Source organism: Podarcis raffonei, chromosome 7, assembly GCF_027172205.1.
Source record: "Podarcis raffonei isolate rPodRaf1 chromosome 7, rPodRaf1.pri, whole genome shotgun sequence".
NCBI classification, from domain to species: Eukaryota; Metazoa; Chordata; class Lepidosauria; order Squamata; family Lacertidae; genus Podarcis; species Podarcis raffonei.
In genome coordinates, this window is record NC_070608.1 from 42,440,156 (window position 1) to 42,463,055 (window position 22,900).

A 22,900-nucleotide genomic window follows, 5' to 3' on the forward strand; every position below is an offset into this window, starting at 1 on the left:
CAGTGCTACCTCAGGTTACATACACTTCAGGATACATACGCTTCATGTTACAGACTCCGCTAACCCAGAAATAGTGCTTCAGGATGAGAACAGAAATTGTGCTCCGGCGGCGCGGCAGCAGCGGGAGGTCCCATTAGCTAAAGTGGTGCTTCAGGTTAAGAACAGTTTCAGGTTAAGAACGGACCTCCGGAACGAATTAAGTACTTAACCTGAGGTACAACTGTATATGTGAAAACCTTCTGGTTTTCCATTGCATCCTCCCCAGTCAGTGAGCTTTGCATACTCATGCATACTGAGTATACTTAGTCCTCACTGTGACGTTTGGGTCCCCACCCATTCTAAGGTTTTCTTTTCCCTATTCTTTTTTTTTTTTAAGTAGTTTTTAGTGCCTCTGCAAAATCTTGTGCTGGGTTCTGCTTCCAGGCTCCCCACAGGCATTTGGTTCGCCAATGTGAGAACGGGATGCTGGACTAAGAAGGGCTCTCTCTCCTTTCGTCGCAGGTTCCGCATTGGCCCGGGGAGCGGGCCGGCGCGCGCTTCCTTCCTCGCACCCGCCCGCCTTTCCAACCCACGCGAGCGTGAGCGGCGCGCGCTCCCCACCCCCATCATCCCCCGCCGCCACCCGCGCGACACGGAGTTCTGCAGTTCCCCTTCGTCACGCCGTGGAGCCCCCCCCCCCCGCGCGCCACCCCGGGCACCCCGCACTTTCCCTCCACCGCCGCAGTCCGAGAGAGACCTGCTGGTGGGAGGAGGCGGTCCTCGGGAAAAGGGAAAGAGCAGCAAGCCGAGCGGAGAGAAAGCGGCTAGGGATGCCCGAACGCTCCCAGCCTGCGGCAGGATGGCGAGGCGGGCAGCGTCGGCCAAGGAACCAGCAGCGGGGGCTTCCGGTGGGCTGAGAGGACCCGGAGCCAAACGGCAGCAGCTTCCCCTCAGGAGGCGTTGCTGAAACACCTCTCCTTCCCGCCTCACAGGGGGAGCGCCAAGTTCGGACTGCAGGGAGGTGGGGGCGGCCTAGAGGGACCACAACGACACCCCCTCCCACTTTCCTCAGCGTCTTTCACCTGCGTCATGAAGCATCGCCCTCCTCCCTTCACGGCTGCGGGCGCTCGCCCTTTTCCTTGACGCCTCCCTTTGGGGTGGCGCGCGCTGCCCCCCTCCCCGCCCTCCGCTTCGTTCTGTGCCCCCCCCCAGCGCGCCGGACCTTCTCTCCGTCCCCAGGTTGGCCCATCCTGTGTGGGATACCCTCGCCCCGCTGACCATGCCTGGGAGTCCGTCCCCGCTGGTGGGGCTTCCCGCTCTCCCGAGGCCTCGCTCTTGGCATCGCGGTCTGTCTTAGCAGCTGGTGGTTTGGCTTGGCATCCAGTCTGTGGGCAGCCTGCTTTTTCTTTATTTTCATTTTGGTGGGGGTGGAGTTTGCACCTTCAAGCCTGGGAAGCGCAGCCGCCACTTGCAGCCGGTGGGAGGGAGGGGGGTGGCCTGCCTCTCTGCCCCGGAACAGGAGGATGTCTCTCTTTACGAAGGCGCTGCGAGTCTCCAACCGCTCGATTTTCGTCTTTCTCTTCTTCTTTTCCTTCTCCTCCTCTTGCCTGTATTTCATTTATGTGGCACCCGGAATAGGTAAGAAGGGATCCCCGGCTTGCGTTTTTTCAAGGTCGGTGGGTGGGATTAAAGGGCATGTCGCTCCAAAACGGCTCCAAGGATTCACCAGGGACTTGGTTCATTCATACATGTGCACATGCGTGTTTTTTCTTTCCTCCTCACATGCGATTCTCTATTGAAAAACATTATGTTTGAGATTGTACTAGGAGCCGATGATCAAAAAGTCTATGTTGTTTGATCTTGTGGTGGCTGATCTCACACTTGCAAGTCATTATTACCTGATGCTGCAGGTGTTGAGTGAGAAATGCACAAGTGTGAACTCATAAATTGACATGCTACACTGATGCAGTTTCATTGTGTTGGGTGAATGGCAAAGCATACGGTGGTCAAACATTCCTGTGTGTACACAGTCAATAAATGCATTTTGGAAGTACATATGTTTTCAAAGGGATGGATTGTTCTTGTCCTTGTGTTGTGAGAGATGCACACTTGTCTGTTATAACATGCTATTACAGGAGTAGGGCTTCTAACAAAAGAAAATACCAGTTTTACCTGCAATCCGTTTTGTAATTCTAGTTGGTGATGAAATCCGATCCACTCTTCTGCTCATTATGACACTTGAATATGTAAGACTTGTGAGTTATGGGAGTGTGTTGGACAGTGCTTGTGACATAGTTTCTAATGCGAACAGTCCATGCAATTATGCTGAGAGAGCTTTGGACAATTTTACATTTTATTTCTATAAAGCCTGAGTTCTCAGCCTTTCCACACAAATACTCTATAGCAGTCATTTAAAAACAATTCCTTCTGCGAAAAATATTGTGGCCACATCTACTACTTTAATCCACTTGTAGATGATTTGAAAACTTCACTTGGTCCAAATTACAACAGCAAGATTACTGGGTGGGGTTCCATTTAGATCTCTCATAACTCCTGTTTTAAAACAGCTGCACTGGTTGCCATTTCACTTCTGGACTCATTTCAAGGTACAGTCGTACCTTGGTTGCCGAATGCCTTGGAACTCATATGTTTCGGCTCTTGAACGAAGTGAGTGTTCCGGTTTTGGGAAGCTGAACATTTGGCGTGGCTTCTGCAGCTTCTGATTGGCTGCAGGACACTCATGCAGCCAATCGGAATCCGCACCTTGGTTTTTGAACAGTTCTGGGAGTCAAACAGACTCCTGGAACGCATTCTGCTCGAGAACCAAGGTACGACTGTACTCTCATTAGTTCCTAAATTCCTAAATCAGGGGTGGCGCATCCCAATTCACTACTTGAGGTGAAATGGAAAGTTCCAATTTGCCTTGCTGCTGCTGCTGCTCCTGGCACCACCTACTTGGCTCCTGCTGCCCTATCTGCTCTGCTGCCACCACGCACCCTGCCTCATCTGACATGGGTGGAGAAATGGCACAATTTTGGGAAAGATTTTGGCCAAAATGGCTTCAATTTTTCCCCAATTCAGCCCCGATGGTGGAAGTGGCAGGGCAGGGAGTGCTGCCTGGGAGGCTTCTGCTGCCTGAAGCAGTTGCTTCACCTGCCCTGTCTGGGGCAGCTCTGCCCTAAATGACTGGGGCACCAAATACCTGAAAGACCACCTCCTTCCCTACAGACCCCCTTCAGGTGTTAAGATCAACAGAGGGGCCATATTGGTTCCGGATGTGGTCTCCCAAAAGAGGAAATTCTCTGTAGCAGCGCCTAAGTTGTGGAACTGTCCACAGAGGTGCATCCAGCATCTTATTTGTACAGCTTTTGGTGAGTGCTGAAGGCAATACCTGTTTAGCCTGGCTTTTGACATATTAGATGAGAGTCTTTTTAAAGAGGTGGTGCTCCACTGTCTCTTTAAAGGCAATTTCTTTCTCTCCCTTCTCCAATGAAGTATTTGTCACTCCATGGATCCACCCTGTCAATCCCCTAGGGCAGTATTGGCCAAACCTGGGTCTCCAGCTGTTTTGGGACTACAATTCCCATCATTCATGACCACTGGTCCTGTTAGCTAGGGATGATGGAAGTTGTTGTTCAGAAACAGCTGGAGACCCAGGTTTGGCCAACACTGCCCTAAGGCTAGCTCTGAGAAGCTAAGGTGGGCCACCTTCTCACAGTACAGTAATCTAAACTGATCCAGTATAGATGGAACTGACAGTGCTCTAGATGCCTCCATTGGACTGGCTCCAACTCTGACTGTAGTCACCAATCCTCCTGTGTACCTGAAATACCAAAGTGATCTACATGCCCCACAGTAATGGCAAGGGCATTCAGGAGTGATTGTTTTGGTGGTTCTACTTCTCATCATTCTACAGTAAGACAAGAGCCTTGAAAGGGGCACCAGCCATGTCAGCCAGAAAATCCCCCAGGGCACTCAGGAATCCATCTGGTTCCATTGGTCTTTGAGGGTGAACTAACCCTTGCGGAGTGGAGTTACTACATTTAGCTCAACCCGAGAATGATCCACCCATGACAACAGACTAACAGCAAGCCCCCAACCTGCTCTATGGCAAGACTAGGTTGAGAGTGCCCACCCACATTTGTTGGACCACTGATGCAGTGAGACAGCCCCATGGTTGTCACAGAGGCCATGTGGTCCTTAGCTGGCCCATTTGTGGCAGCCTTAGCCTGAATATTAAGTTTCCCAACACCACCATAAAAGGGTTCTCCAGCACCACATGTCAGACAAGCTATGTGAGTTTAGTTAGGAAGGTTGAAGGGCAGTGGGGTGGATGGCACACAAAAAAAATCCCCTCTTTCTGGCCCAGCACCACAAATTAGACTACACACCTGCAGTAGAGGACAACAAACATCAGGAGAACATCCACTAGTTGACACTTTTAAAAAAATGGACATAAACTACCTTCAAACAGAAGTGATTACTTCATATGCTTCTTGGTACAGTTAAGTAGGAAATCTGGAAATAGATTTGGATATGAACTTGTCTCAAAAAGGGAGAATATAAAATTGAGAAGATCCTATATGATTTAGGATGTATCAGTATTCATGATAGTGCATAGTGTTCAGTAGGAAAATGAATCTTTCTTTTCTGGCATAAGTCCTAATATTTACTTGCACTGAACTTTCATATTGTGGAATGGCTACCTATTTTTAAAATCAAGTTCACATTTCTTTATACAGCACCCTTTAATTACTAATTGAACAAAATTGATTTCACGTTGGTTTCAAAGGGAATATGTTTCCTTAGAGGATGTCTGCCTGTGGATTAAACTGCAGTGCAGTGGTGCAATAACAAGTTTAATTGATTTAAGTAACAATAATCTAGTTGTGAAAGCCTCATGACTTTATAATACCTCCTTACATTTTCTTTGGTTGTGATGTGTGATTTGGTTACCATATTGAAGTGTTTTACTGTGGTAACTAAGGAAGAAATTCATTGTAGTGCTATGGCAAAAGTTCTATCAGCACAAGCGTTTCAGTTTGCCAGATGGAATGATCCTCTGTCTCCTCCCACTGTGTGCTGTTCTGGGGGTTCTCCTGACCCCCTCAAACTAATTTGAGGTGTGTGTGCAGGGGGCTCACAGGGGAATGGGGAGAAAGCCCTGTTACGCTAATGGAAGTCCTTGTGCAGGCTTCCATTCACATGACTCGTGAGTTGAATCCAGACCTAAATTTGTTGCCATGTTTACATTCGGGATAATAATTCTGGATTACAGGATATCTAAAATGACATGGACCAAACTTACACATGTCCAACTAGTTTATGTGATATTTTGCATTCTTGATACTAGCATTGACATTTCAACTAGCTGAAAACACAGTTCGAGTTCTTCTTACAATTTATGTTACAACAAAGGCTGCTTTGGGTAAATAATATTTTTATGTACAGTTGGGCCTGATTCATATCCAGCTTTTGCATGGTTGTCCTGTGGCATGCCAGTAGCCACATAAATCAAGCAACAATGTGTTTTTTTCTCTTGGGAAGATAAAATGGCATAAGAAGAAATCATGACAGCGGGTTGGCAAACTTATTATGCAGGTTTCCCATAAGCATCTGGTTGACCACTGTGAGAGCAGAATGCCAGACTAGAGGGACCCATTGGCCTGATTCAGCAGGCTCTTTTCATATTCTCATGCTTCCTCATTATAATGTCACTGTTGTATCATGATACAGGGGCATGCAGAAGCACATCTGATGGTATGGCTCTCTTCTCTGCTTTCATATACTGTATTTTTCGCTCTATAAGACGCACCTAGTTTTTGGAGGAGGAAAACAAGAAAAAAAAATTCTGAATCCCAGAAGCCAGAACAGCAAGAGGGATCGCTGTGCCGGGCTCCCTCTCACTGTTCTGGCTTCTGGGATAGCCGTGCAGCCTCTTCAGGGCAGCGGGACGAAGGCTCCCCGCTGCCCTGAAGAGGCTGTGTGTGGCTAAGCCAGAAGCTAGAACAGTGAGAGGGAGCGCTGCGCAGCGATCCCTCTCACTGTTCTGGCTTCTGGGATAGCTGCGCAGCTTGCATTCGCTCCATAAGACACACACACATTTCTCCTTACTTTTTAGGAGGGAAAAGGTGCATCTTATAGAGCAAAAAATACGGTATATTATTTGGCAGAATGTGCCAGCATTGTCAATGCTGACTGCATCCATCACTTTTTAAAACAGAGAGATGCCAGATGTCAGGCTTATAAGTAATTCCTCCTTCCTTCTTTCCTTTGCATAAAGTAAGTTCAAAAAATATATTACCATGTTCTCATATTTAATTGATTCTTTTCAGAGTTAGTGAAGAAAAAGACAGGTACTCTACACTGAATATTGAACTTTGTACATTTCACTTCCAACTGTTATCGAGGTTCCACAGCTTTCCCCCTTTTTTTCAGTGCCTTAATTTATATTTGGAAATGACTATATATATTATTATATTTGTCAATCATGTAATTGTGCAATAATGAGTAACATTTATAGTTTCAGTTTCAAATTGAAGCCAATTTTGAATGATATTTCATCTCTCAACAGCAAATACGTATCTATTTATGGTTCAAGCACGAGGTATAATGCTGAAAGAAAATGTGAAAACAATAGGGCATATGATCAGGCTGTACACTAATAAAAATGCTACTTTAAATGGCACAGGTAAGAACGTTATGCTTTTCATTTTTTATCTTAGAACATTTTCATAACCATCTGTTGAGTGAACCGTAGATTACAATGCTTTTGTTTATTGTAAAAATTTCTAAAATGGCCATGAAATAGATCCTAGAATAGCGTACAATAAGATTGGAATAAGAATAGAATAAGAGCAGCAAGAATAGAACCCAATAAATGCAAAACATAGAAGAATACAAACTAAACAACAGCAGCTGAAAACAAATAAAGACAAACTAAAGACAAATGTAAACCTTTTAAAATGTCCAGACAATCAGAAAACCTTAATCTGGCCCCAAAAACATTGTAATGTCAGAAACAGATGATTAATAGAAAGGAAATTGTTGATGTGGTGTAGTGGTTAAGAGCACTGGACTCGTAATCTGGGGAACCGGGTTCATGTCTCCGCTTCTCCACATGCAGCTGCTGGGTGACCTTGGGCTAGTCACACTTCTCTGAAGTCTCTCAGCCCCACTCAGCTCACAGAGTGTTTGTTGTGGGGGAGGAAGGGAAAGGAGAATGTTAGCCGCTTTGAGACTCCTTCGGGTAGTGATAAAGTGGGATATCAAATCCAAACTCTTCTTCATCCAAGTCATTTATAAAGATATTGAACAACATCATTCTCAGGACATAACCCTTTATCATTCCGTTGGCATTTTGTTTTTCTATTGTATCTTTCTGAGTTCCTCAGAAAGTATATGAGAGAGATGTTTTAAAATTAAATAATATGCAGATGGCAATGCTACCTTATAAACATAGAAACAATTCTGTTTTTTCTTTCTCTTTTAAATTGAAATTGTATTTCTTTCTATGAAGATTACCCTGAAGGCAACAATTCAAGTGATAACCTTGCACAAACTGTGATGTACCTTCCAGAAAATTTCACTTACTCTCCTAGCCAACCTTGTCCGGAAAAGTTGCCCTACATGAGTAAGTTCACCTTGACATATGATCTGTTTTACTACAAATTGCTTTGAAATAGTCTCCTTCAATAAAGTGTATTAAAATTATTTCCTAGATGAGTATGGATATAATTTATATTAAAACTATTTCTTAGATGAATATGGATATAATTTATATAACTAGAATCCTCAAAGTAGAAGAAAAACAGGTTAGATTTATTTATTTTTAATAATGAAAACTGTTTAGTAGAAAAATAAGTTTTGGAAGTTCATACCACAGTTCAGAGCTGGCTACGAGAATTCATTTTTTGAAAGCAGTGCATTCAGGTGCAGTGTTCTTTTCAGTTAGAGGATTCTGTCATCTTGCAGGAGAGAACTTTTACCCATTGCTGCAATTAACCACAATTTATTTTATTAATTAATAAAAATATTTATAAACCACTATTCATGAAAAATATCAGAGTGGTTTACAAAAGTTATACGTACAGAAGGCCATACAGTGAAAACCATATGATTTCATTTTTTTTAATCAGAAATCAGCTAATTATTATGGAAATTGCCTGATGGAATAGAAAGGTTTTCAGCCCACCTTTCAAAATTGAAACATTCTGAAATAGAATGATCCTGTTGAATCTCTATTGGAAGAGTGTTCCACAAGACTGGGCCGATGACACTAATAGCTTGAACTCAAATGGGGACTGCAAAGGAAGAGCCCTGCTGTAAGGGGGTTGCAGTTGGTGGCAATAAGCTTTCGGAAGCTCTGGGGTGGATCCAATTCTAGCAGGGCTTGCATTTGCTGCCAAACATTAGAAATGTCAAAGAAAAATAAGGAGTGCTCTTAAAGGCTCCCAATTGTTCCTTTTGTAGCTGCATTTTTACCTGCCCCACACTTAATTTGGCCCGTATTTCAGACGTTCCCCATGCCTGACCTATGGAGTTTATATATTTTAGTTTTATCACAGTAGTGTTCTATTTTAAGTGATAATTATTAATAACTTCAGGTTGGTTTTTTAAATTCACATTAATACTTCATTCTTTTCACAACTTAGGAGGCTTTATTGATGTCAATATGAGTGAAATTGGTTTGGATGAAATTCAGAAGATATTTTCAAAAGATTTAGACATTGAACCAGGTGGTCATTGGAGGCCCAAGGACTGTAAACCACGGTGGAAGGTGAGGTGAAGGTGAAGATGATATTTTATTAACATCTAAAAATACTTCTTAAATGTTTCAGTCTATGTGAAGCATGATCTAATAAAGCTAGGTGATTTTCTCAGTCTTGACATGGTTTTTCTTTTGCAATACTGGAATACATCTTCAGAATGATATAGAATGTATATGTTATGTATATGTATAATTTGTGTTTTTCAGACCAGAAGCTGACATTGAACTGTAGTTTAAAAGTAATACTGTATGTATGATAGATGCAGGGTAACAAATGCACACATACTTATACACACTTACTCATTGTATTTGAAGGTTGCAATACTCATTCCTTTTCGGAATCGCCATGAACATCTTCCAATATTTTTCCGACACCTGATACCAGTGTTACAAAACCAAAGGCTGGAATTTGCTTTTTATGTTGTTGAACAGGTGAGCGGCTTTATATTTGTTTTAGAATGAATTCAAATATATTATTGTAAATAATGCATTGTATCTATGTTAATCATGGTTTCCAAGGTGGAATCTACACACATATAAAAAACGCTATGAAAATGCTTTTTTAAAATAAATGTTTTGAAAAATACATTGAATTTTGCATAGCTCACTGTCACCATCTAGTGTCAGATTTGTATATTGCACTTTACAACACATTTAAAACGTTTTATTTGCAGCTGTGTAACTGAGTCCCGGCTGGCGCTGTGGTCTAAACCACTGAGCCTAGGGCTTGCCGATCGGAGTGCTGTGACGGGTTGAGCTCTCATTGCTCGGTCCCAGCGCCTGCCAACCTAGCAGTTCGAAAGCACGTCAAAGTGCAAGTAGATAAATAGGTACCACTCCGGTGGGAAGGTAAACGGCGTTTCAGTGCTCTGCTCTGGTTTCGCCAGATGTGGCTTAGTCATGCTGGCCACATGACCCAGAAAAACTCTCTGTGAACAAATGCCAGCTCCCTCGGCCAGTAAAGTGAGATGAGCGCCGCAACCAGAGTTGTTCGAGACTGGACTTAACTGTCAGGGGTCCTTTACCTTTACCTTTTAGCTGAGTCCCAAGAAATAATACTCTTGCAAGGTTTGGGCAAAATCCCTTAAAATGTTTCCTTTAATCAGGTGAATTAAAAACTAATTCTTTTGCTTCAAAATATTGTCTCTTAGTTTATATAATTTTAACTGTGGCATTGCATATCTGGTTTTGTGGGTTGTTCCAAATCAGCTGTGATCAATCAGTCAGTAGAGCATGAGTCTCTCTCAGGGTCATGGGTTCCAGATCGGCATTGGGCAAAAGATTCCTGCATTGCAGTGGGGTTGGACTAGATGACCCTTGTGGTCCCTTTCAACTCTACAATTTTATGATTATATCATACTATGACTTTAACAATGTTTCTGCTACTCTGCTGTTAGAAGGAATGTAGCCAGGGGTGTCAACTTGATTAAAATATTTGGGCGGGGGTCCCGGGTAAGCCCTGCCCTGCCCAATCAATCACATGACATGTCACACACACCATTCAAATGGCAATGCCCATCAGCTTTGGGGGGCCTGGACTTCTCAAATATTTTATGGGAGGGGGATGTTTGCTATGAAGTAGCAAACGTTATATATTAAGAAAACTTTTTATGTTAAAGTTTTGTATATATCTAGCTTATGTCAATAGTCAATCCTTTTATGTCAGTTCTTATTTAACACATTTACAGCACTATCCTAACCATATTGCCTAGAAGTGCCATAGAATTCAAAGGTGCTTACTCCTGGGTAAGGATTACAGCCTTAACCTCTTCCCCCCCTCTTATTAAGACTGGGACACAGCCATTTAACCGAGCAATGCTCTTCAACATTGGTTTTAAAGAAGCCATGAAGGATGGTGACTGGGACTGTGTAATTTTTCATGATGTGGATCACTTACCTGAAAACGATCGAAATTATTATGGATGTGGTGAGATGCCACGACATTTCGCCGCAAAGCTGGACAAATATATGTACATGTAAGTAATGAATTCAATTAATTTGTGATTGTAGAAAATTCATTCTGAATCTCTATAGTTATAACCAATGTTTACAATTAGACAAAGCTTTGCCATTAGGAAATGGCACAACACTGGAAAATAAATATTTAAGTCAGTCATTCCTCCTGCTGTCCCACAAGTATGGGTTAAATTTAGTACTACTAGACATTCCTTGAAACAGTATAAAACAGAAAAGTTAGTATATGTGTATAACAAAAGTTAAGCAGTTCATGCAGATGATCTATGGATTAAAAGGCTCATGCATTCTGTATATCTTCTATATATGACTATGGGTTTTTAAGCTTTGGCATAGAATTTGGTAATTATAAATATGGATATGGCAGTGAAAGTGTTTTGGACTGTAACTACTTTGAGGTACATCTCATATCTCAAAAGTTCAGCATTAACTTGCAAATGTGAAGGTTTTAAAACACTTTTAATTGACAAAATATGTACAGTTTTATTACCTAGCCCTTTACTGAGGCAGTTTCCTTTCTATGAAATTGGGCTCTCTAAGAAGTTTCCTTGTTAACCTTATTGACATGTATTGCATTGGCATAGCTATGTAGTTACGTTGTTGTGCAAATAGACTGAAAGTCACTCCCTATCATTCTTTGACAAACAACCCTCCCATAATAAAACTTGCTTACTAGATGAAATCACAAAAAACTATCTCTTCTCAGTGATGTATGCACTTCTGACTACATTTCTCCCTTACCTAAAAATCTGTTCCCATGGCTTAATCTTGCAATGGCCACGGCAGATTTAGTTTCTATCTTCTAAAGCTCCTGGTCTTTGTGATTCAGCTGCCCATTTACTCCATGGCTGTCTTTTATTCCTATGGCTCTCAGCCTACATTTTCCCTCACACCTTGCATATGTTTATTGCTCAGCTGCTTTATATCATACCTCCTTGCTCTTCTTTTCTTGCATTTGCAAGGTTGGGTTCTATAGGTGCATACCCAATATGATTTTTGCTTCCTCCCCTATGCTTTGTAAAGTAGATTCTCATGCCATATCACAACCTGCTTTTGAAAGTCTCTTTATTTTTGTTTTAAATACATGTGAATAGGGGCTGCTCCTAAAACATCACTGCTTTCATGGAGCTAGTTGTGCCATTCTATGAATCCCAGCCCATATTTCCAAAGCTTTATTTTACACTTATATGCCTAAATCCAACCTCCTGACTGTGTGGTTAGTGTTTTCCTTGTGTGGTTTCTATGAGATGGTGTGTTTGTACACAGCTGTAAGATGATCTTATAGAAATACACTTGGCCTCTGTGTTTATTGAATTGATTTAACAAAATTGTGAAGGCTTTGATTTTAAAAGGTGTATTCATTTCTTCAAAAAGGTTAATTGTTTGTCAAATGTGGAAAGTTGTAGGAAGAAATATTTTTTTTTTACCTAAATGCACTAAAGAAAATGAAATTTGCCTGCTGTCATTTTCAGTCTTCCATACAATGAGTTCTTTGGTGGTGTAAGTGGACTAACAATAGAACAATTCAAAAAAATCAATGGATTTCCAAATGCTTTCTGGGGATGGGGTGGAGAAGATGATGATCTCTGGAATAGGTGAGTGTTTATAGAATGTATAGGTTGATCGCCTAGATGGAAGTGACTTTCAAGTTATCTTCTGGCATTGAGATAGAAGATTTATTCAGATGTGCAGGTGCCTATTAGACACTTGTAAATTAGTATCTAACAGTCATTTAACATCATGCTAATTCCTATCACTTTAATGGCACATCAAAGCATTTTCTATTAAGTTATTTGTTATTAAAATTTATATGCTGCCCTTCATTATAAAGCAATCTGAGGATGGGGCACAACACACAACATTCTACATACAAGGCATCCTATTAGGCAGTCCAGATGGTAGTCTTTTTTAAAGAAACAACTAGGATAAGGATAAGTTTTAAAAGTGAAGTAAGCTCAGAATATGTTTGGGAGAATTTTCTTTAGTTAATAAGTAGGCTATAAACAAAAGAAATGTTTCATCTGCTCGTGTTTTGAAAAGTGTGACTGGATCTGCCTGATGGAACTGATGCCAGCATGTTGGAAAACTCTTCCATTCTTTTGAGTGTTCCTGCTGTCTCACTATTGTTTTTCCAGTTTGCAGTTGCAGTCAGTTGGAAGATGTGTGTTTTTAAAGACTCTTTCCAATGTTTCTCTCATGACATTTCCTCTTTAGTAGGTTGTCTAAAAACATTTATGTGATCTTCAGTATAATCCGAGAGTGAACAAGTAAATCAAAGTTTATTACCCTTCCCTAACAGCTTAAAAATAAATAAAAATAAAGACATACATGTTCTGTATAGGTCAGAGACAAACAGACATGTTGCAGGATGAATCTTGCACATTCCGATGTTTTGCATAGCTGACCAGATAAGCTATGTTCAGTTTAAAAATGTCTGACTGTGGTGGATATCTCAAAGATACCTTGCATCCACAAGATTTACTCCCGTTTGTGCAAATTGTTCGTAGGATTGCAACCACAGTCAAAATGGCTTTACAAATTTTAAGTTTTTCTTACCCGTTAACTATTTCAATTGTAGGGTTCACTATGTAGGATACAACGTATCAAGACCAGAAGGAGAGCTAGGGAAGTATAAGTCTATTCCTCATCATCACCGAGGAGAAGTTCAATTCTTAGGACGGTAAGAAAAATGACTTAGTGTCAAAATGCTCACAGGAGACTTTGTTTTCAGCATATTATGCTGTTAGCTGCAAAACATAACAGTTGCAACTATTCATGTATATAGTTTCTTCACATGCAAAACATGTCTCAGGTTTATCATTGTGGAATATATACCATTGTTATTCCCGGTGTGATGAAGATACGATTTAAAACCCTGAATGATCACAGTTCTAATTCCTGTGGTGATCTTTCATGAGAAGAAGAGGACCTCCTCCTCTTCACATGAGTGGAACTCAAACTCACGGAGGGCTGTCAGCACAATAAAGATGGCATGACAGGACCTGCCCTGTTCTTGGGTGTGTGGACAAATATCCAAGTGGGGTTTATGTCTTGAGTAACACCATGGTTGGTCTAGGATTTGAATTGGTTGGTTCTGATGTCAAAATAAGCTCTAAATAGCATTAGCTTATTTTGTGTTCACATATTCCCAGCCATAGGCCACTAGCCTATATCTGGAAGTAAGCCCCATTGAATTCAAGAGGACTTACTTCCTGATAGAGAGGTATATGGTTGCACTGTTGAAGTTGTTGTGCTGTGTAAGTATGTTCATATATCATCAAAGTTTTTTTAATTTTGAATATGTTTACATTTGATAAACAATTATCTGCTTGTTTAAAGGCTGAAAATCACTTTCAGATTGTAGCCAATTAAACATGACTTTCCATAGCTTTTACTTTTACTCCTTACTTTTGCTCTCCACAGGTATAAACTATTAAGATATTCCCGAGAGCGTCAGTACATTGATGGGTTGAATAATCTGCTATATACACCTACTGTCTTAGTCAGCAAATTGTACACAAATGTAACAGTAAACCTTATGCCAGAACTAGCTCCTGTCCAAGATTATTAATGGAACAGCAGAATAAATGGATCAAACGTTTGAAAATATTGATTTAAAACTGCAAGTTAAAGACATCACATCAGATATTTCTGAAGACTTAACAAAAGAAGTCAAATGATTGTATGTATGACTTTGTGCCAGTTTGTGAAAAGAAACCCGCCTAGTGGCTGCTACTTAAAATGTTTACGTCATGAAACCAACACTATTCAAGCCTTGTTTGGGTACGTTTTTCACAACAGAAACCACTCGTCTCAGCTGTAATTAACAGTCGTGTTGCTTGTCTAGAAGCCAAGAAAAATCATTTTCACCCAGGAAATATGCTTTCAAGAAATCACAGTTAAAATGAAGTTTTTAATATTTTTCATGTTATGTAAATATCTTTTAAATTAACATGCTTTTGAACATGGTAGCATTCAAGAGTTCTGTATGTGCTTGAGAATACTTGTGTTCAGTCTCTTGGATTTTGTTTATTGGCATGAGATAACATGTAAGCAGTTAATTCTGGACAAAGACTTTGATTGGTTTACAATGAAGGACCAATTTGCTGCTTATGGTTGTAAACTATTTTGAGCTCCTATATACCTACATACGTGATTTTACCACTAATTTTTCTGTGAATAATCTTTAATTTTTTTATTCTATTTATTACTTAGGCAATGCCATGATTCCCTGATTATGCTTGAAATAATATTGTTTATGCATATTGCATGTACATTTTGGGAATCCATCAAGGATGTTACTGTGTGCCAATAGTGTTGGTATCAGTCTATTTATTAAGATATTGCTGCTTGTAGATTTCTTTTTAAAACAACTCCTTCCCTCCTCAATGGAAAGTGCAGATATATGTGCTCATTAGAAGAGATTAATGAGTGATAATAGAAGGGGAATGATGGCAAAAAGACTTAATATGAACAGAATGAAATTTTCAGAACATTTGCCATTGGTTCAAATTTATTTACATTAAAGTCGCTGGAGCTGGAGTTACCCCAAGGGGGAATGTTTTGAAGATTTCTCACGTAATAATTGGCATTAGTGTCAAAAGCTTCTCTTTTTATAGTTCTGTGCATTTTCTGCAACAACCTAAGACTCTTTCCTTCATGACCTCTAGAAAGAATGAGCATTCTCTATGTTCTCTAATTTCACCAGTTTTTGTGGAATGGGTGAAGATCACCATATTATGTGCTATTATTTAGTATATTCTTATATTAGTGCAGTTAATACCACATGAAATTACTTCTTTAGAGCCTCAGCATATGTATTTTTTTATTATATGCTGTGCATAGTTAAACTGTGGCACTTGTTCTCCCAGGAGGCAATGATGTCCACCAACGTAAAGGTAAAGGTAAAGGGACCCCTGACCATTAGGTCCGGCCGTGGCCAACTCTGGGGTTGTGGCGCTCATCTCGCTTTATTGGCCGAGGGAGCCGGTGTACAGCTTCCCGGTCATGTGGCCAGCATGACTAAGCCGCTTCTGGCGAACCAGAGCAGTGCACGACGCCGTTTACCTTCCCGCCGGAGCGGTATCTATTTATCTACTTTCACTTTGAGGTGCTTTCAAACTGCAAGGTTGGCAGGAGCAGGGACCGAGCAATGGGAGCTCACCCCGTCGCGGGGATTCGAACCGCCGACCTCCTGATCGGCAAGTCCTAGGCTCTGTGGTTTAACCCACAGCGCCACTCGAGTCCACCAACTTAGATGGCTTTAAAAGAGGATTAAACAAATGTATGGAGGAGAGGGATGTCAATGGCTACTAGTCATGATGGCTATGCTCAACATCCACAGTTGGTGGCAGCAGTGCTTCTGATTGCCAGCTGCTGGAAACTACAGGAGGGGAGAGTGCTTTTGTGCTTGAATCCCACTTGCTGGTTTCTGAAAAACACCTGGTTGGCCTCTCTGAGAGCAGGAAACTGAACTAGATGGGCCCTTGGCCTGATCCAGCAGGCTTTTCTTATGTTATGTCCTTATGTTATGTTATGTAGATGTTGCAAGAGACACCTAAATAGTATGTGAAATTCAACTAGGCATTTTACACAGTTAAATATGAAGAGTTCTTGCTGAAAAACCAATGATGTCAGGAAGACATGATGTAAACCGGGCATTTAAAAGAGTATTTAAACTTTATCTAGATCTCTACACTGGGTGTTCTTCTTTCCCTCACCCCCAATTCATTAGTGGACTTTTACGAAGTTAAACATGCCACACGTTAACCACATTTAATATGGCCACATTATTTGAATGCAAATGCTTAACTTTAAAATGTTGACAGCTTGTTGCATAAGTTTTATATAGGTATATATTTATAAATATATTATGCCTTCATTTTTAATCTATTAAAAAAATCCAAGATACATTGTACATTATTTCCTGGTTGAACACACCATTCTAGAGCAGATCTTAATATGCCATGTGCCTTTAAAGTAGCATAAGACTGGAGCTGGGAGCCGTTCATATTCTTTATCCATGGCCTCTTGTAAAACCCCTAAAAAGTTGAATTTGGTCTCTGGTTTCCAGTAATTGACAATTAAAAATGCCTGTATTTGGAAATATGATTTTTAAGATTAAAAAGAGAAATTATAATTAAACAAAGTAATCATGATAATCATGTCACTTTGAAGTCTGCTGAGAATACTAACTTTACCCCACCCCACTTGGTCCTTTAATATTTTGGGCTAAAATTAGAGGTAATTGATATATGGATAATAAAACATGCTTTTCCCCTTGGATCTCTGAGTCTATTTCGGAATCTTGCTAAAGAGTTGAGCTTGTATTTTTTCATGTAAACTATGTGAATTGTTAAAAAAAATGTACTTGCAGCATATCAGAGGGAAGTGTACTTAACATTATTTTACTGTTCCAGCTGTGAGATGCTCATTTAATGCACTGAAAACTAATGTTGGAAATTGTAAAGAATCATGCTATGACATTTTATTTTGCACATTAAAATGTTTGTACTTTTAAAATACGTTGTCTCTTGAAATGTAGTGTGCTAAAAACTGATGTACTGTTACTTTTAGTATTATAGCTTTTATTTTGTTTGAAATAGTTTTGATATAGCTTACACAGTGTATTCCTTCAATTTCTTTTCTTTTAAAGCACAGGTTTTAGGAGAGCTCTGCATCATTATGTTCTACAAAGTTTAAATGAAAAGAGGTTTTAATCTTCTATTATTATTTTTCCTTAGAGTGGATTCCGACCAAGTCATATTCAGAGTAGATCCACTGAAACATGTGTTCTTATGTGAGTCATTTTTACCTTAAGTCTCTTGATTTCTAACTTAGTCACTGCAAGCAACAACACTTAGTGCCTGGTTTTAGAAACATGCCCTTAATTACCCAATATACAATTCAGTTCATTGCTCATGCAATTCCTCTTTGCGTGCATGCCTAGCTATCTTCAGGTTCCTGAAGGTGCTTCTCAGGTTAACTTTTCCTAAACTACTGGTAGTTTGAGCACTGATTTTACATGGGAATACAGTGGTACCTTGGCTTTAGAACAGCTTAGTTTATGAACAACTTGGAAACAGAACACTGCAAACTCGGAAGAAGGTGTTTCAGTTTGTGAACTTTCCCTTGTAAGTGGAACATGTTCCGCTTCCTGTTGAGTGTGTTCCGTTTGTAAATTGAGTCCCCTGCTGCTAATCAGAGGCTTCCTGTTGAGTCTGTCGGCTGTTGAGTCCTGAGCACCCATGCAACACAGAGGTGATATTTGGAACTTTTGTTTTTGCTTTTTTTGCGTTTTTGTTTGTGTGGCTTTTTTGTTTTTTTGACTTGTTCTTCATGCATATCAGTGCACATAAGAAAAAAAATAATTTTAATTTTTGTCATCTACAATACCGTCTTATTTATTTTACAGTACAGTACATTGATTATTGCTTTCATTTTATGGATCAGTGGTCTCGTTATATAGTAAAATTTATGTTAAATTGCTGTTTCAGGGGTTGTTTTTAAAAGTCTGGAAGGGATGAATCCATTTTGCATTCCTTTCTATGGGAAAGCATGCCTTGGTTTTAGAACAGACTTCCAGAACGGATTAAATTTGGGAACCAAGGTACTACTGTAATGGCTTGGACCCTACATTTTTGCTCCTTTCACAGAAGGCGAGTTGCACTCATAGTGAAAACTATTTTAAGAATTCATTCCATTCTCATGTGTGTGTGTGTGTGTGTGCATGTGCATCACTAAGAGCACTGAGTGAGATCTTCAGTACAATGTCTCCTTCCCTGCCACTTCCCTCTGCCTTAAGTGTGACTTATGTGCCAATGGCACTGCATTCCTCCAGGCTTCCTGGAGTGAGCATAGGTGTGCCAGCAGCTTGATGTGCAATGGGTATAGACCCTATAAAAATTGAGAAAGGACCGTGGGTGCCTCATGAGCTTTTTAAAACAAAACCGGAACTTGTTTCGTAACACAGAAAATGACGCTGAAACTATTTAGAGAAGAAATATTTATTGATGCATTAAAAAAAAAAAGTTTTAGCCAAGATGTTAATGCTAGATGCTACTTTAGCAAACAAGCCATGGGTTATACAAATTAACTGCTGCCTCTAATATAATCCTACAAAAGTGGAATAGTAGAGAGAATGTTGTGAGAATAAAGTATGATGTCATTCCTTTGGGTCGCTGACAACAGCTGTGGTTGAATAAGAATAGGGACTAAGAAGAGCAGCAATGGTGTAATGACGATGACCAGAATCGTTAGCAGTAAAAACCACCTGCAAGAAGAAAATACTTAAGTTGGTCATACAATGCTTTTTTTCTGTAAAAACCTGTATTAAAAATATTGATTCATCATAAGTTGCCTACAAACTGTCCAAGTGCTCTGATTTGTCTGGTATCCTTGGACAGGCCAATTCATTTCAATAGAAGGAATACATCTGTATACAAAAAAAAAAGAATATAAAGATTGACTTCATCTGTTAAAATGAATGGCAAACCTTTGCAATTTGGGAATCATTATGTGCACATACTTGTGAAATAACCATTGGGTAGGGACAGCTTTGTTTAGATTTCAGTTAAGAAGTTAATGAAAATGCTGGAGGGCATTCAGTGTGATACGGTGACTCCATAAGCATACTAAATTTGGTTGCAAAATTTACAGCGACTTTTTAGTTCTGAGAATCATCTTGTCATTGATCGGTGAAGATATGCTTTTAATGTGGTTAGTTAATTAAAAACCACTGAATGCATTGCACAAAAAACAAGTTGTTTTTATAGAAGTTTTAAGGAGTGTCCGGCTTTAACCAATATACATATTGTTTCTTTCTAAAAATGCATGTGAAATTAGAGAGGCACTAAAAATATTTATGCTGTTTAACAAGAAGCACCATAGAATCTTAGAGCTGGAAGGGACCCAAGGGTCATCTAGTCCAACCCCCTGCAATGCAGGAATATTATACAATGCAAAGAATATTATGACTTGGGGGCTTTCCTAATGTTTTGCACTTTGAGAACCAGCAGAAAAACTGATTTGGCAGAATCCACTTGTTAAGTCATGATGGCCTATTTTGTCTACATTTTTCAGGCACTGTGCCCTTCCTTATGCATGTGTGAGAAAGTTAAGGTAAGCCTGTAAGCTTACAATGTCTAACCAACAGAAGTTGGATTGTAACATTGTTTTAATTTTTTAAAAAAGTTTGCTCACTGTTTAAGGAAAGTATACTTGTAGTTCAGCTGGAAGTTCATGTATACAAATGCAAGATTTATTGGTTTTGTACAGGTTGAAGTTCTGATAGATTTAAGGGCAGATTTGGAAGTGGCTTTTTTAGGGGATCGGACACTTAAAATGCAGCCACTCCTGTAGTCTACACATACTGAAACCTTCAGCTTGCATCCTCTTCTCTCCCCAGTCTTGCTGCATAGTCGATAGCAGTAATTACCCAATCAATTGGTCCCATGATAATATTTGACTCCGAAAACTTACTATATTGTGGGATTTTAAAAACTCTGCCAGTGGTTTGCATTATTGGGGGGGGGGGGGAACGACGACGACCCCCCCAAATACTCACATCAGCATATTCATGAAATGGAGCAACGCCAGCTGCCTTCCAGTATGTATTGGTGTCAAACTGGACCTTGTACAAGCCTTCTGTAAATTGTTCATCTGTTGTAAGCTCATGGATTTCCCCAAATTCATTTGTTTCCCTGTAATACAGGTGCGTAAAAGTAGTAAGGATGGTATCTTTTTATGTACATTTTTTCCCCATACAAGAAGTGGGTTGGGGCTGCCATGGAGCACCAGATTTTCTCAACAAGATTTCTGTGTAGTCATGTATAAGACTGCTTTAAGTTGCAATTCAAAGTTCACTTGGAAATTCATTCAGTTTCATTTCAGAACTAGCCAGATGTCAGGGATATGTGCAGTACCGGCACCTTTTTTTACTAGAAGAAAAGCACTGCATCTCCCTCTTATCGGCTGACAAGGCTCTAGGTGTTCTAGAGTGGGTGAGCAGTTTGCAGCCCTGTCTCCATACGTAGCTTCCTGTGAGGATATTGAAAAGGTTAGTTTTGATTCTTTTTAAGAGAGCAAACATCTAGTCTTCATAGCTGCAGAGACATATGGCTTTCAAATGCAGACTATAGTACTAGTCATGTTCCTAGGAAGGTGTTCTGTGGTAGGTCATGTAACAAATAAGTTCACTTTACAAATACAGGATGGGTGTGATGGTGCTCCACAGTGATACGGCAGAAAGTTGTTCCTGTTGCTGTGAGTAAACATATATTATCTGTATAAACCCTTGGAAATAACAGTGAGGCATGGAACAGAAACTTGGTTGGTGGTAGTGTTGTGGATTCACACAATTTGGAGGTGCCGTCTCAGCAAGGCTGACTTGCTCCTCAAGGCACTTTGCATGCAGGGCAACTTACCCAGTAGCAAACTCCTTCCAGGTGCCATCTTCAGCTCTTTTGGACACTTTTACCAGTAGGCTGGTAGCTGGTCTTCCTTTAACTGCATCCAGGACTTTCACCATAAGAGGACACTTTGAGTCAATGGAGCCATGGGAAACCTTGACCTGGCAGAAGAAAATATCTATCAGAGTGTCTGTGGGCCATAGCCTATTTCATGGGCATAAGGAACACATTACAAATTCTTCAACAGCCTGTACACATCCAAGCGCTGTCAAACAAACAAACAAATAAGCTTGGGCTAGGAGTTACTGCAAACATCATTTATATACACATAGACATGGGATGCAGCTTAGAGAAATGGTCTGTTAAGAGTATTTAAAAGCAAGCACAAAAGAAAATGTTATGCCAGTTCAAGCTTTGCTTTTAACAAATAGATATTCCTCTTATTCCTCCCTCCACACTTTACTCTGATTTAAAGGTTCAGTGGGTCTATCATTATTAATGAATATTCAGCTAGCACAGCAATATTCTTGAAGTTGACATACATTTGAGCATTGCACTATTAATTTTTAATTATTAACTGTAGTCAATTGAGAATCAAACTTTACAACTCACTGTAAATAAAAGTAAAAATGATTTTCATTTTACAGAGTAAGAAGATGAGCTGCAAATAATTATCAGATTTGCCACTGTCACAAATTGCCTTGAGGCATTTGCTGTATATGGTAACATATTGCATGTTTTTAAATAATGATAAAAAATAATGAATAGTGTAGTAAAATGGAACAGACCTCTTACAAACACTTACCTGTGCGTAAATCCCCTTGAACCCAATGGGACTTACTTCTGAGTAGACATGTATGAACAGAATTGCACTAACGGTTGCTTAAAAAGCAATAGCCTTGTAAGATTTTATGGTAACATACATTTAGACTATGCATATATGAAGAACAAATAGAGAGCTATTATTTTTTTAACGACAAACTTAACTAACAGATATAGTTTTCTAACTATAAATGGCATGTGCTAAAATTTTCTGCATTGTATAGTAAGAAACATTGGAATTTATGGGTACCTTTCCTCCAAACAACCAATATCTTGAAACGTGAAATGGTCTGCAATTCCTAAGAGACAGCCATGTATCACACTGTGGCAGGCATGTGACAATATCTTGGACTACTATTTTAATTTCTTCAGCATGATTAAATTACCAGTTGTCAGCAGTTTGGTACGTATTATTTTACAAATAGAATGTGTCTCCAGCAACCTGAAAGCCATTCTAAAGTACCTTGGTAAACGATGCAGCCATCAGAAGATATGGACAGTTCACTATGGATCAGCATATGTGGTACAAATTTGGTAATAAGCTTGCAAGAAGATTGTGCTCCCCCACCGAGAAACTGCTGTACCACTAATGCAATACTTACCAGTGGCGTAGCTTCAGTGATGTACACCATTGCAGCCAAGCAAACGAGAAGCAGAGAGGAGGAGGCCATGGTGTTATATGTGTGTGTGCAATCAGCAAAACCCTGCCAACAGCTATAGGCCGGTGAGGTTTGAGTTTTTATACTCCATCCTTCTGCAAAACAGCCTACTTATCAAGTGCCCGTATGACTTTAAACCTGCTGATTCTGATTATTTACTTAGTAAGCAGTCCAGCTGGGCAGTACTTCCATCCATTGGCCTTTTGCAGAAATCCGTGGGATTATAGTATATGGAAGGAAAGACTCCACAGGCACTGTGAGTAAGCCAATGAGTAACCCACACAAAC

The 22,900-nt window shown here is 40.1% G+C and overlaps 2 protein-coding genes across 3 annotated transcripts; one reads left to right on the forward strand and one right to left on the reverse strand.

The window, feature by feature from the left end:
• Positions 1-602: 602 nt before the first annotated feature.
• On the forward strand, positions 603-15,044 carry B4GALT6 (beta-1,4-galactosyltransferase 6). Of its 2 annotated transcripts, XM_053396312.1 has the most exons (9): positions 605-1,617; positions 6,554-6,670; positions 7,499-7,612; positions 8,634-8,758; positions 9,065-9,181; positions 10,538-10,725; positions 12,196-12,318; positions 13,302-13,403; positions 14,147-15,044. In XM_053396312.1, exons 1-9 carry the CDS (start codon positions 1,503-1,505, stop codon positions 14,292-14,294), a joined length of 1,149 nt encoding a protein of 382 aa, XP_053252287.1. In that variant the 5' UTR covers positions 605-1,502; the 3' UTR covers positions 14,295-15,044. The 2 variants fall into 2 exon arrangements, with proteins under 2 accessions (XP_053252288.1, XP_053252287.1); XM_053396313.1 differs by lacking the exon at positions 12,196-12,318 and having other exon boundaries at positions 603-1,617.
• A 3,669-nt stretch (positions 15,045-18,713) lies between these two features.
• On the reverse strand, positions 18,714-22,682 carry TTR (transthyretin). Its single transcript, XM_053396314.1, has 4 exons — positions 22,557-22,682; positions 21,148-21,293; positions 20,289-20,424; positions 18,714-18,995 (listed from the first exon to the last, which is right to left on the reverse strand). Exons 1-4 carry the CDS (start codon positions 22,623-22,625, stop codon positions 18,888-18,890), a joined length of 459 nt encoding a protein of 152 aa, XP_053252289.1. The 5' UTR covers positions 22,626-22,682; the 3' UTR covers positions 18,714-18,887.
• Between the last annotated feature and the right edge of the window lie 218 nt (positions 22,683-22,900).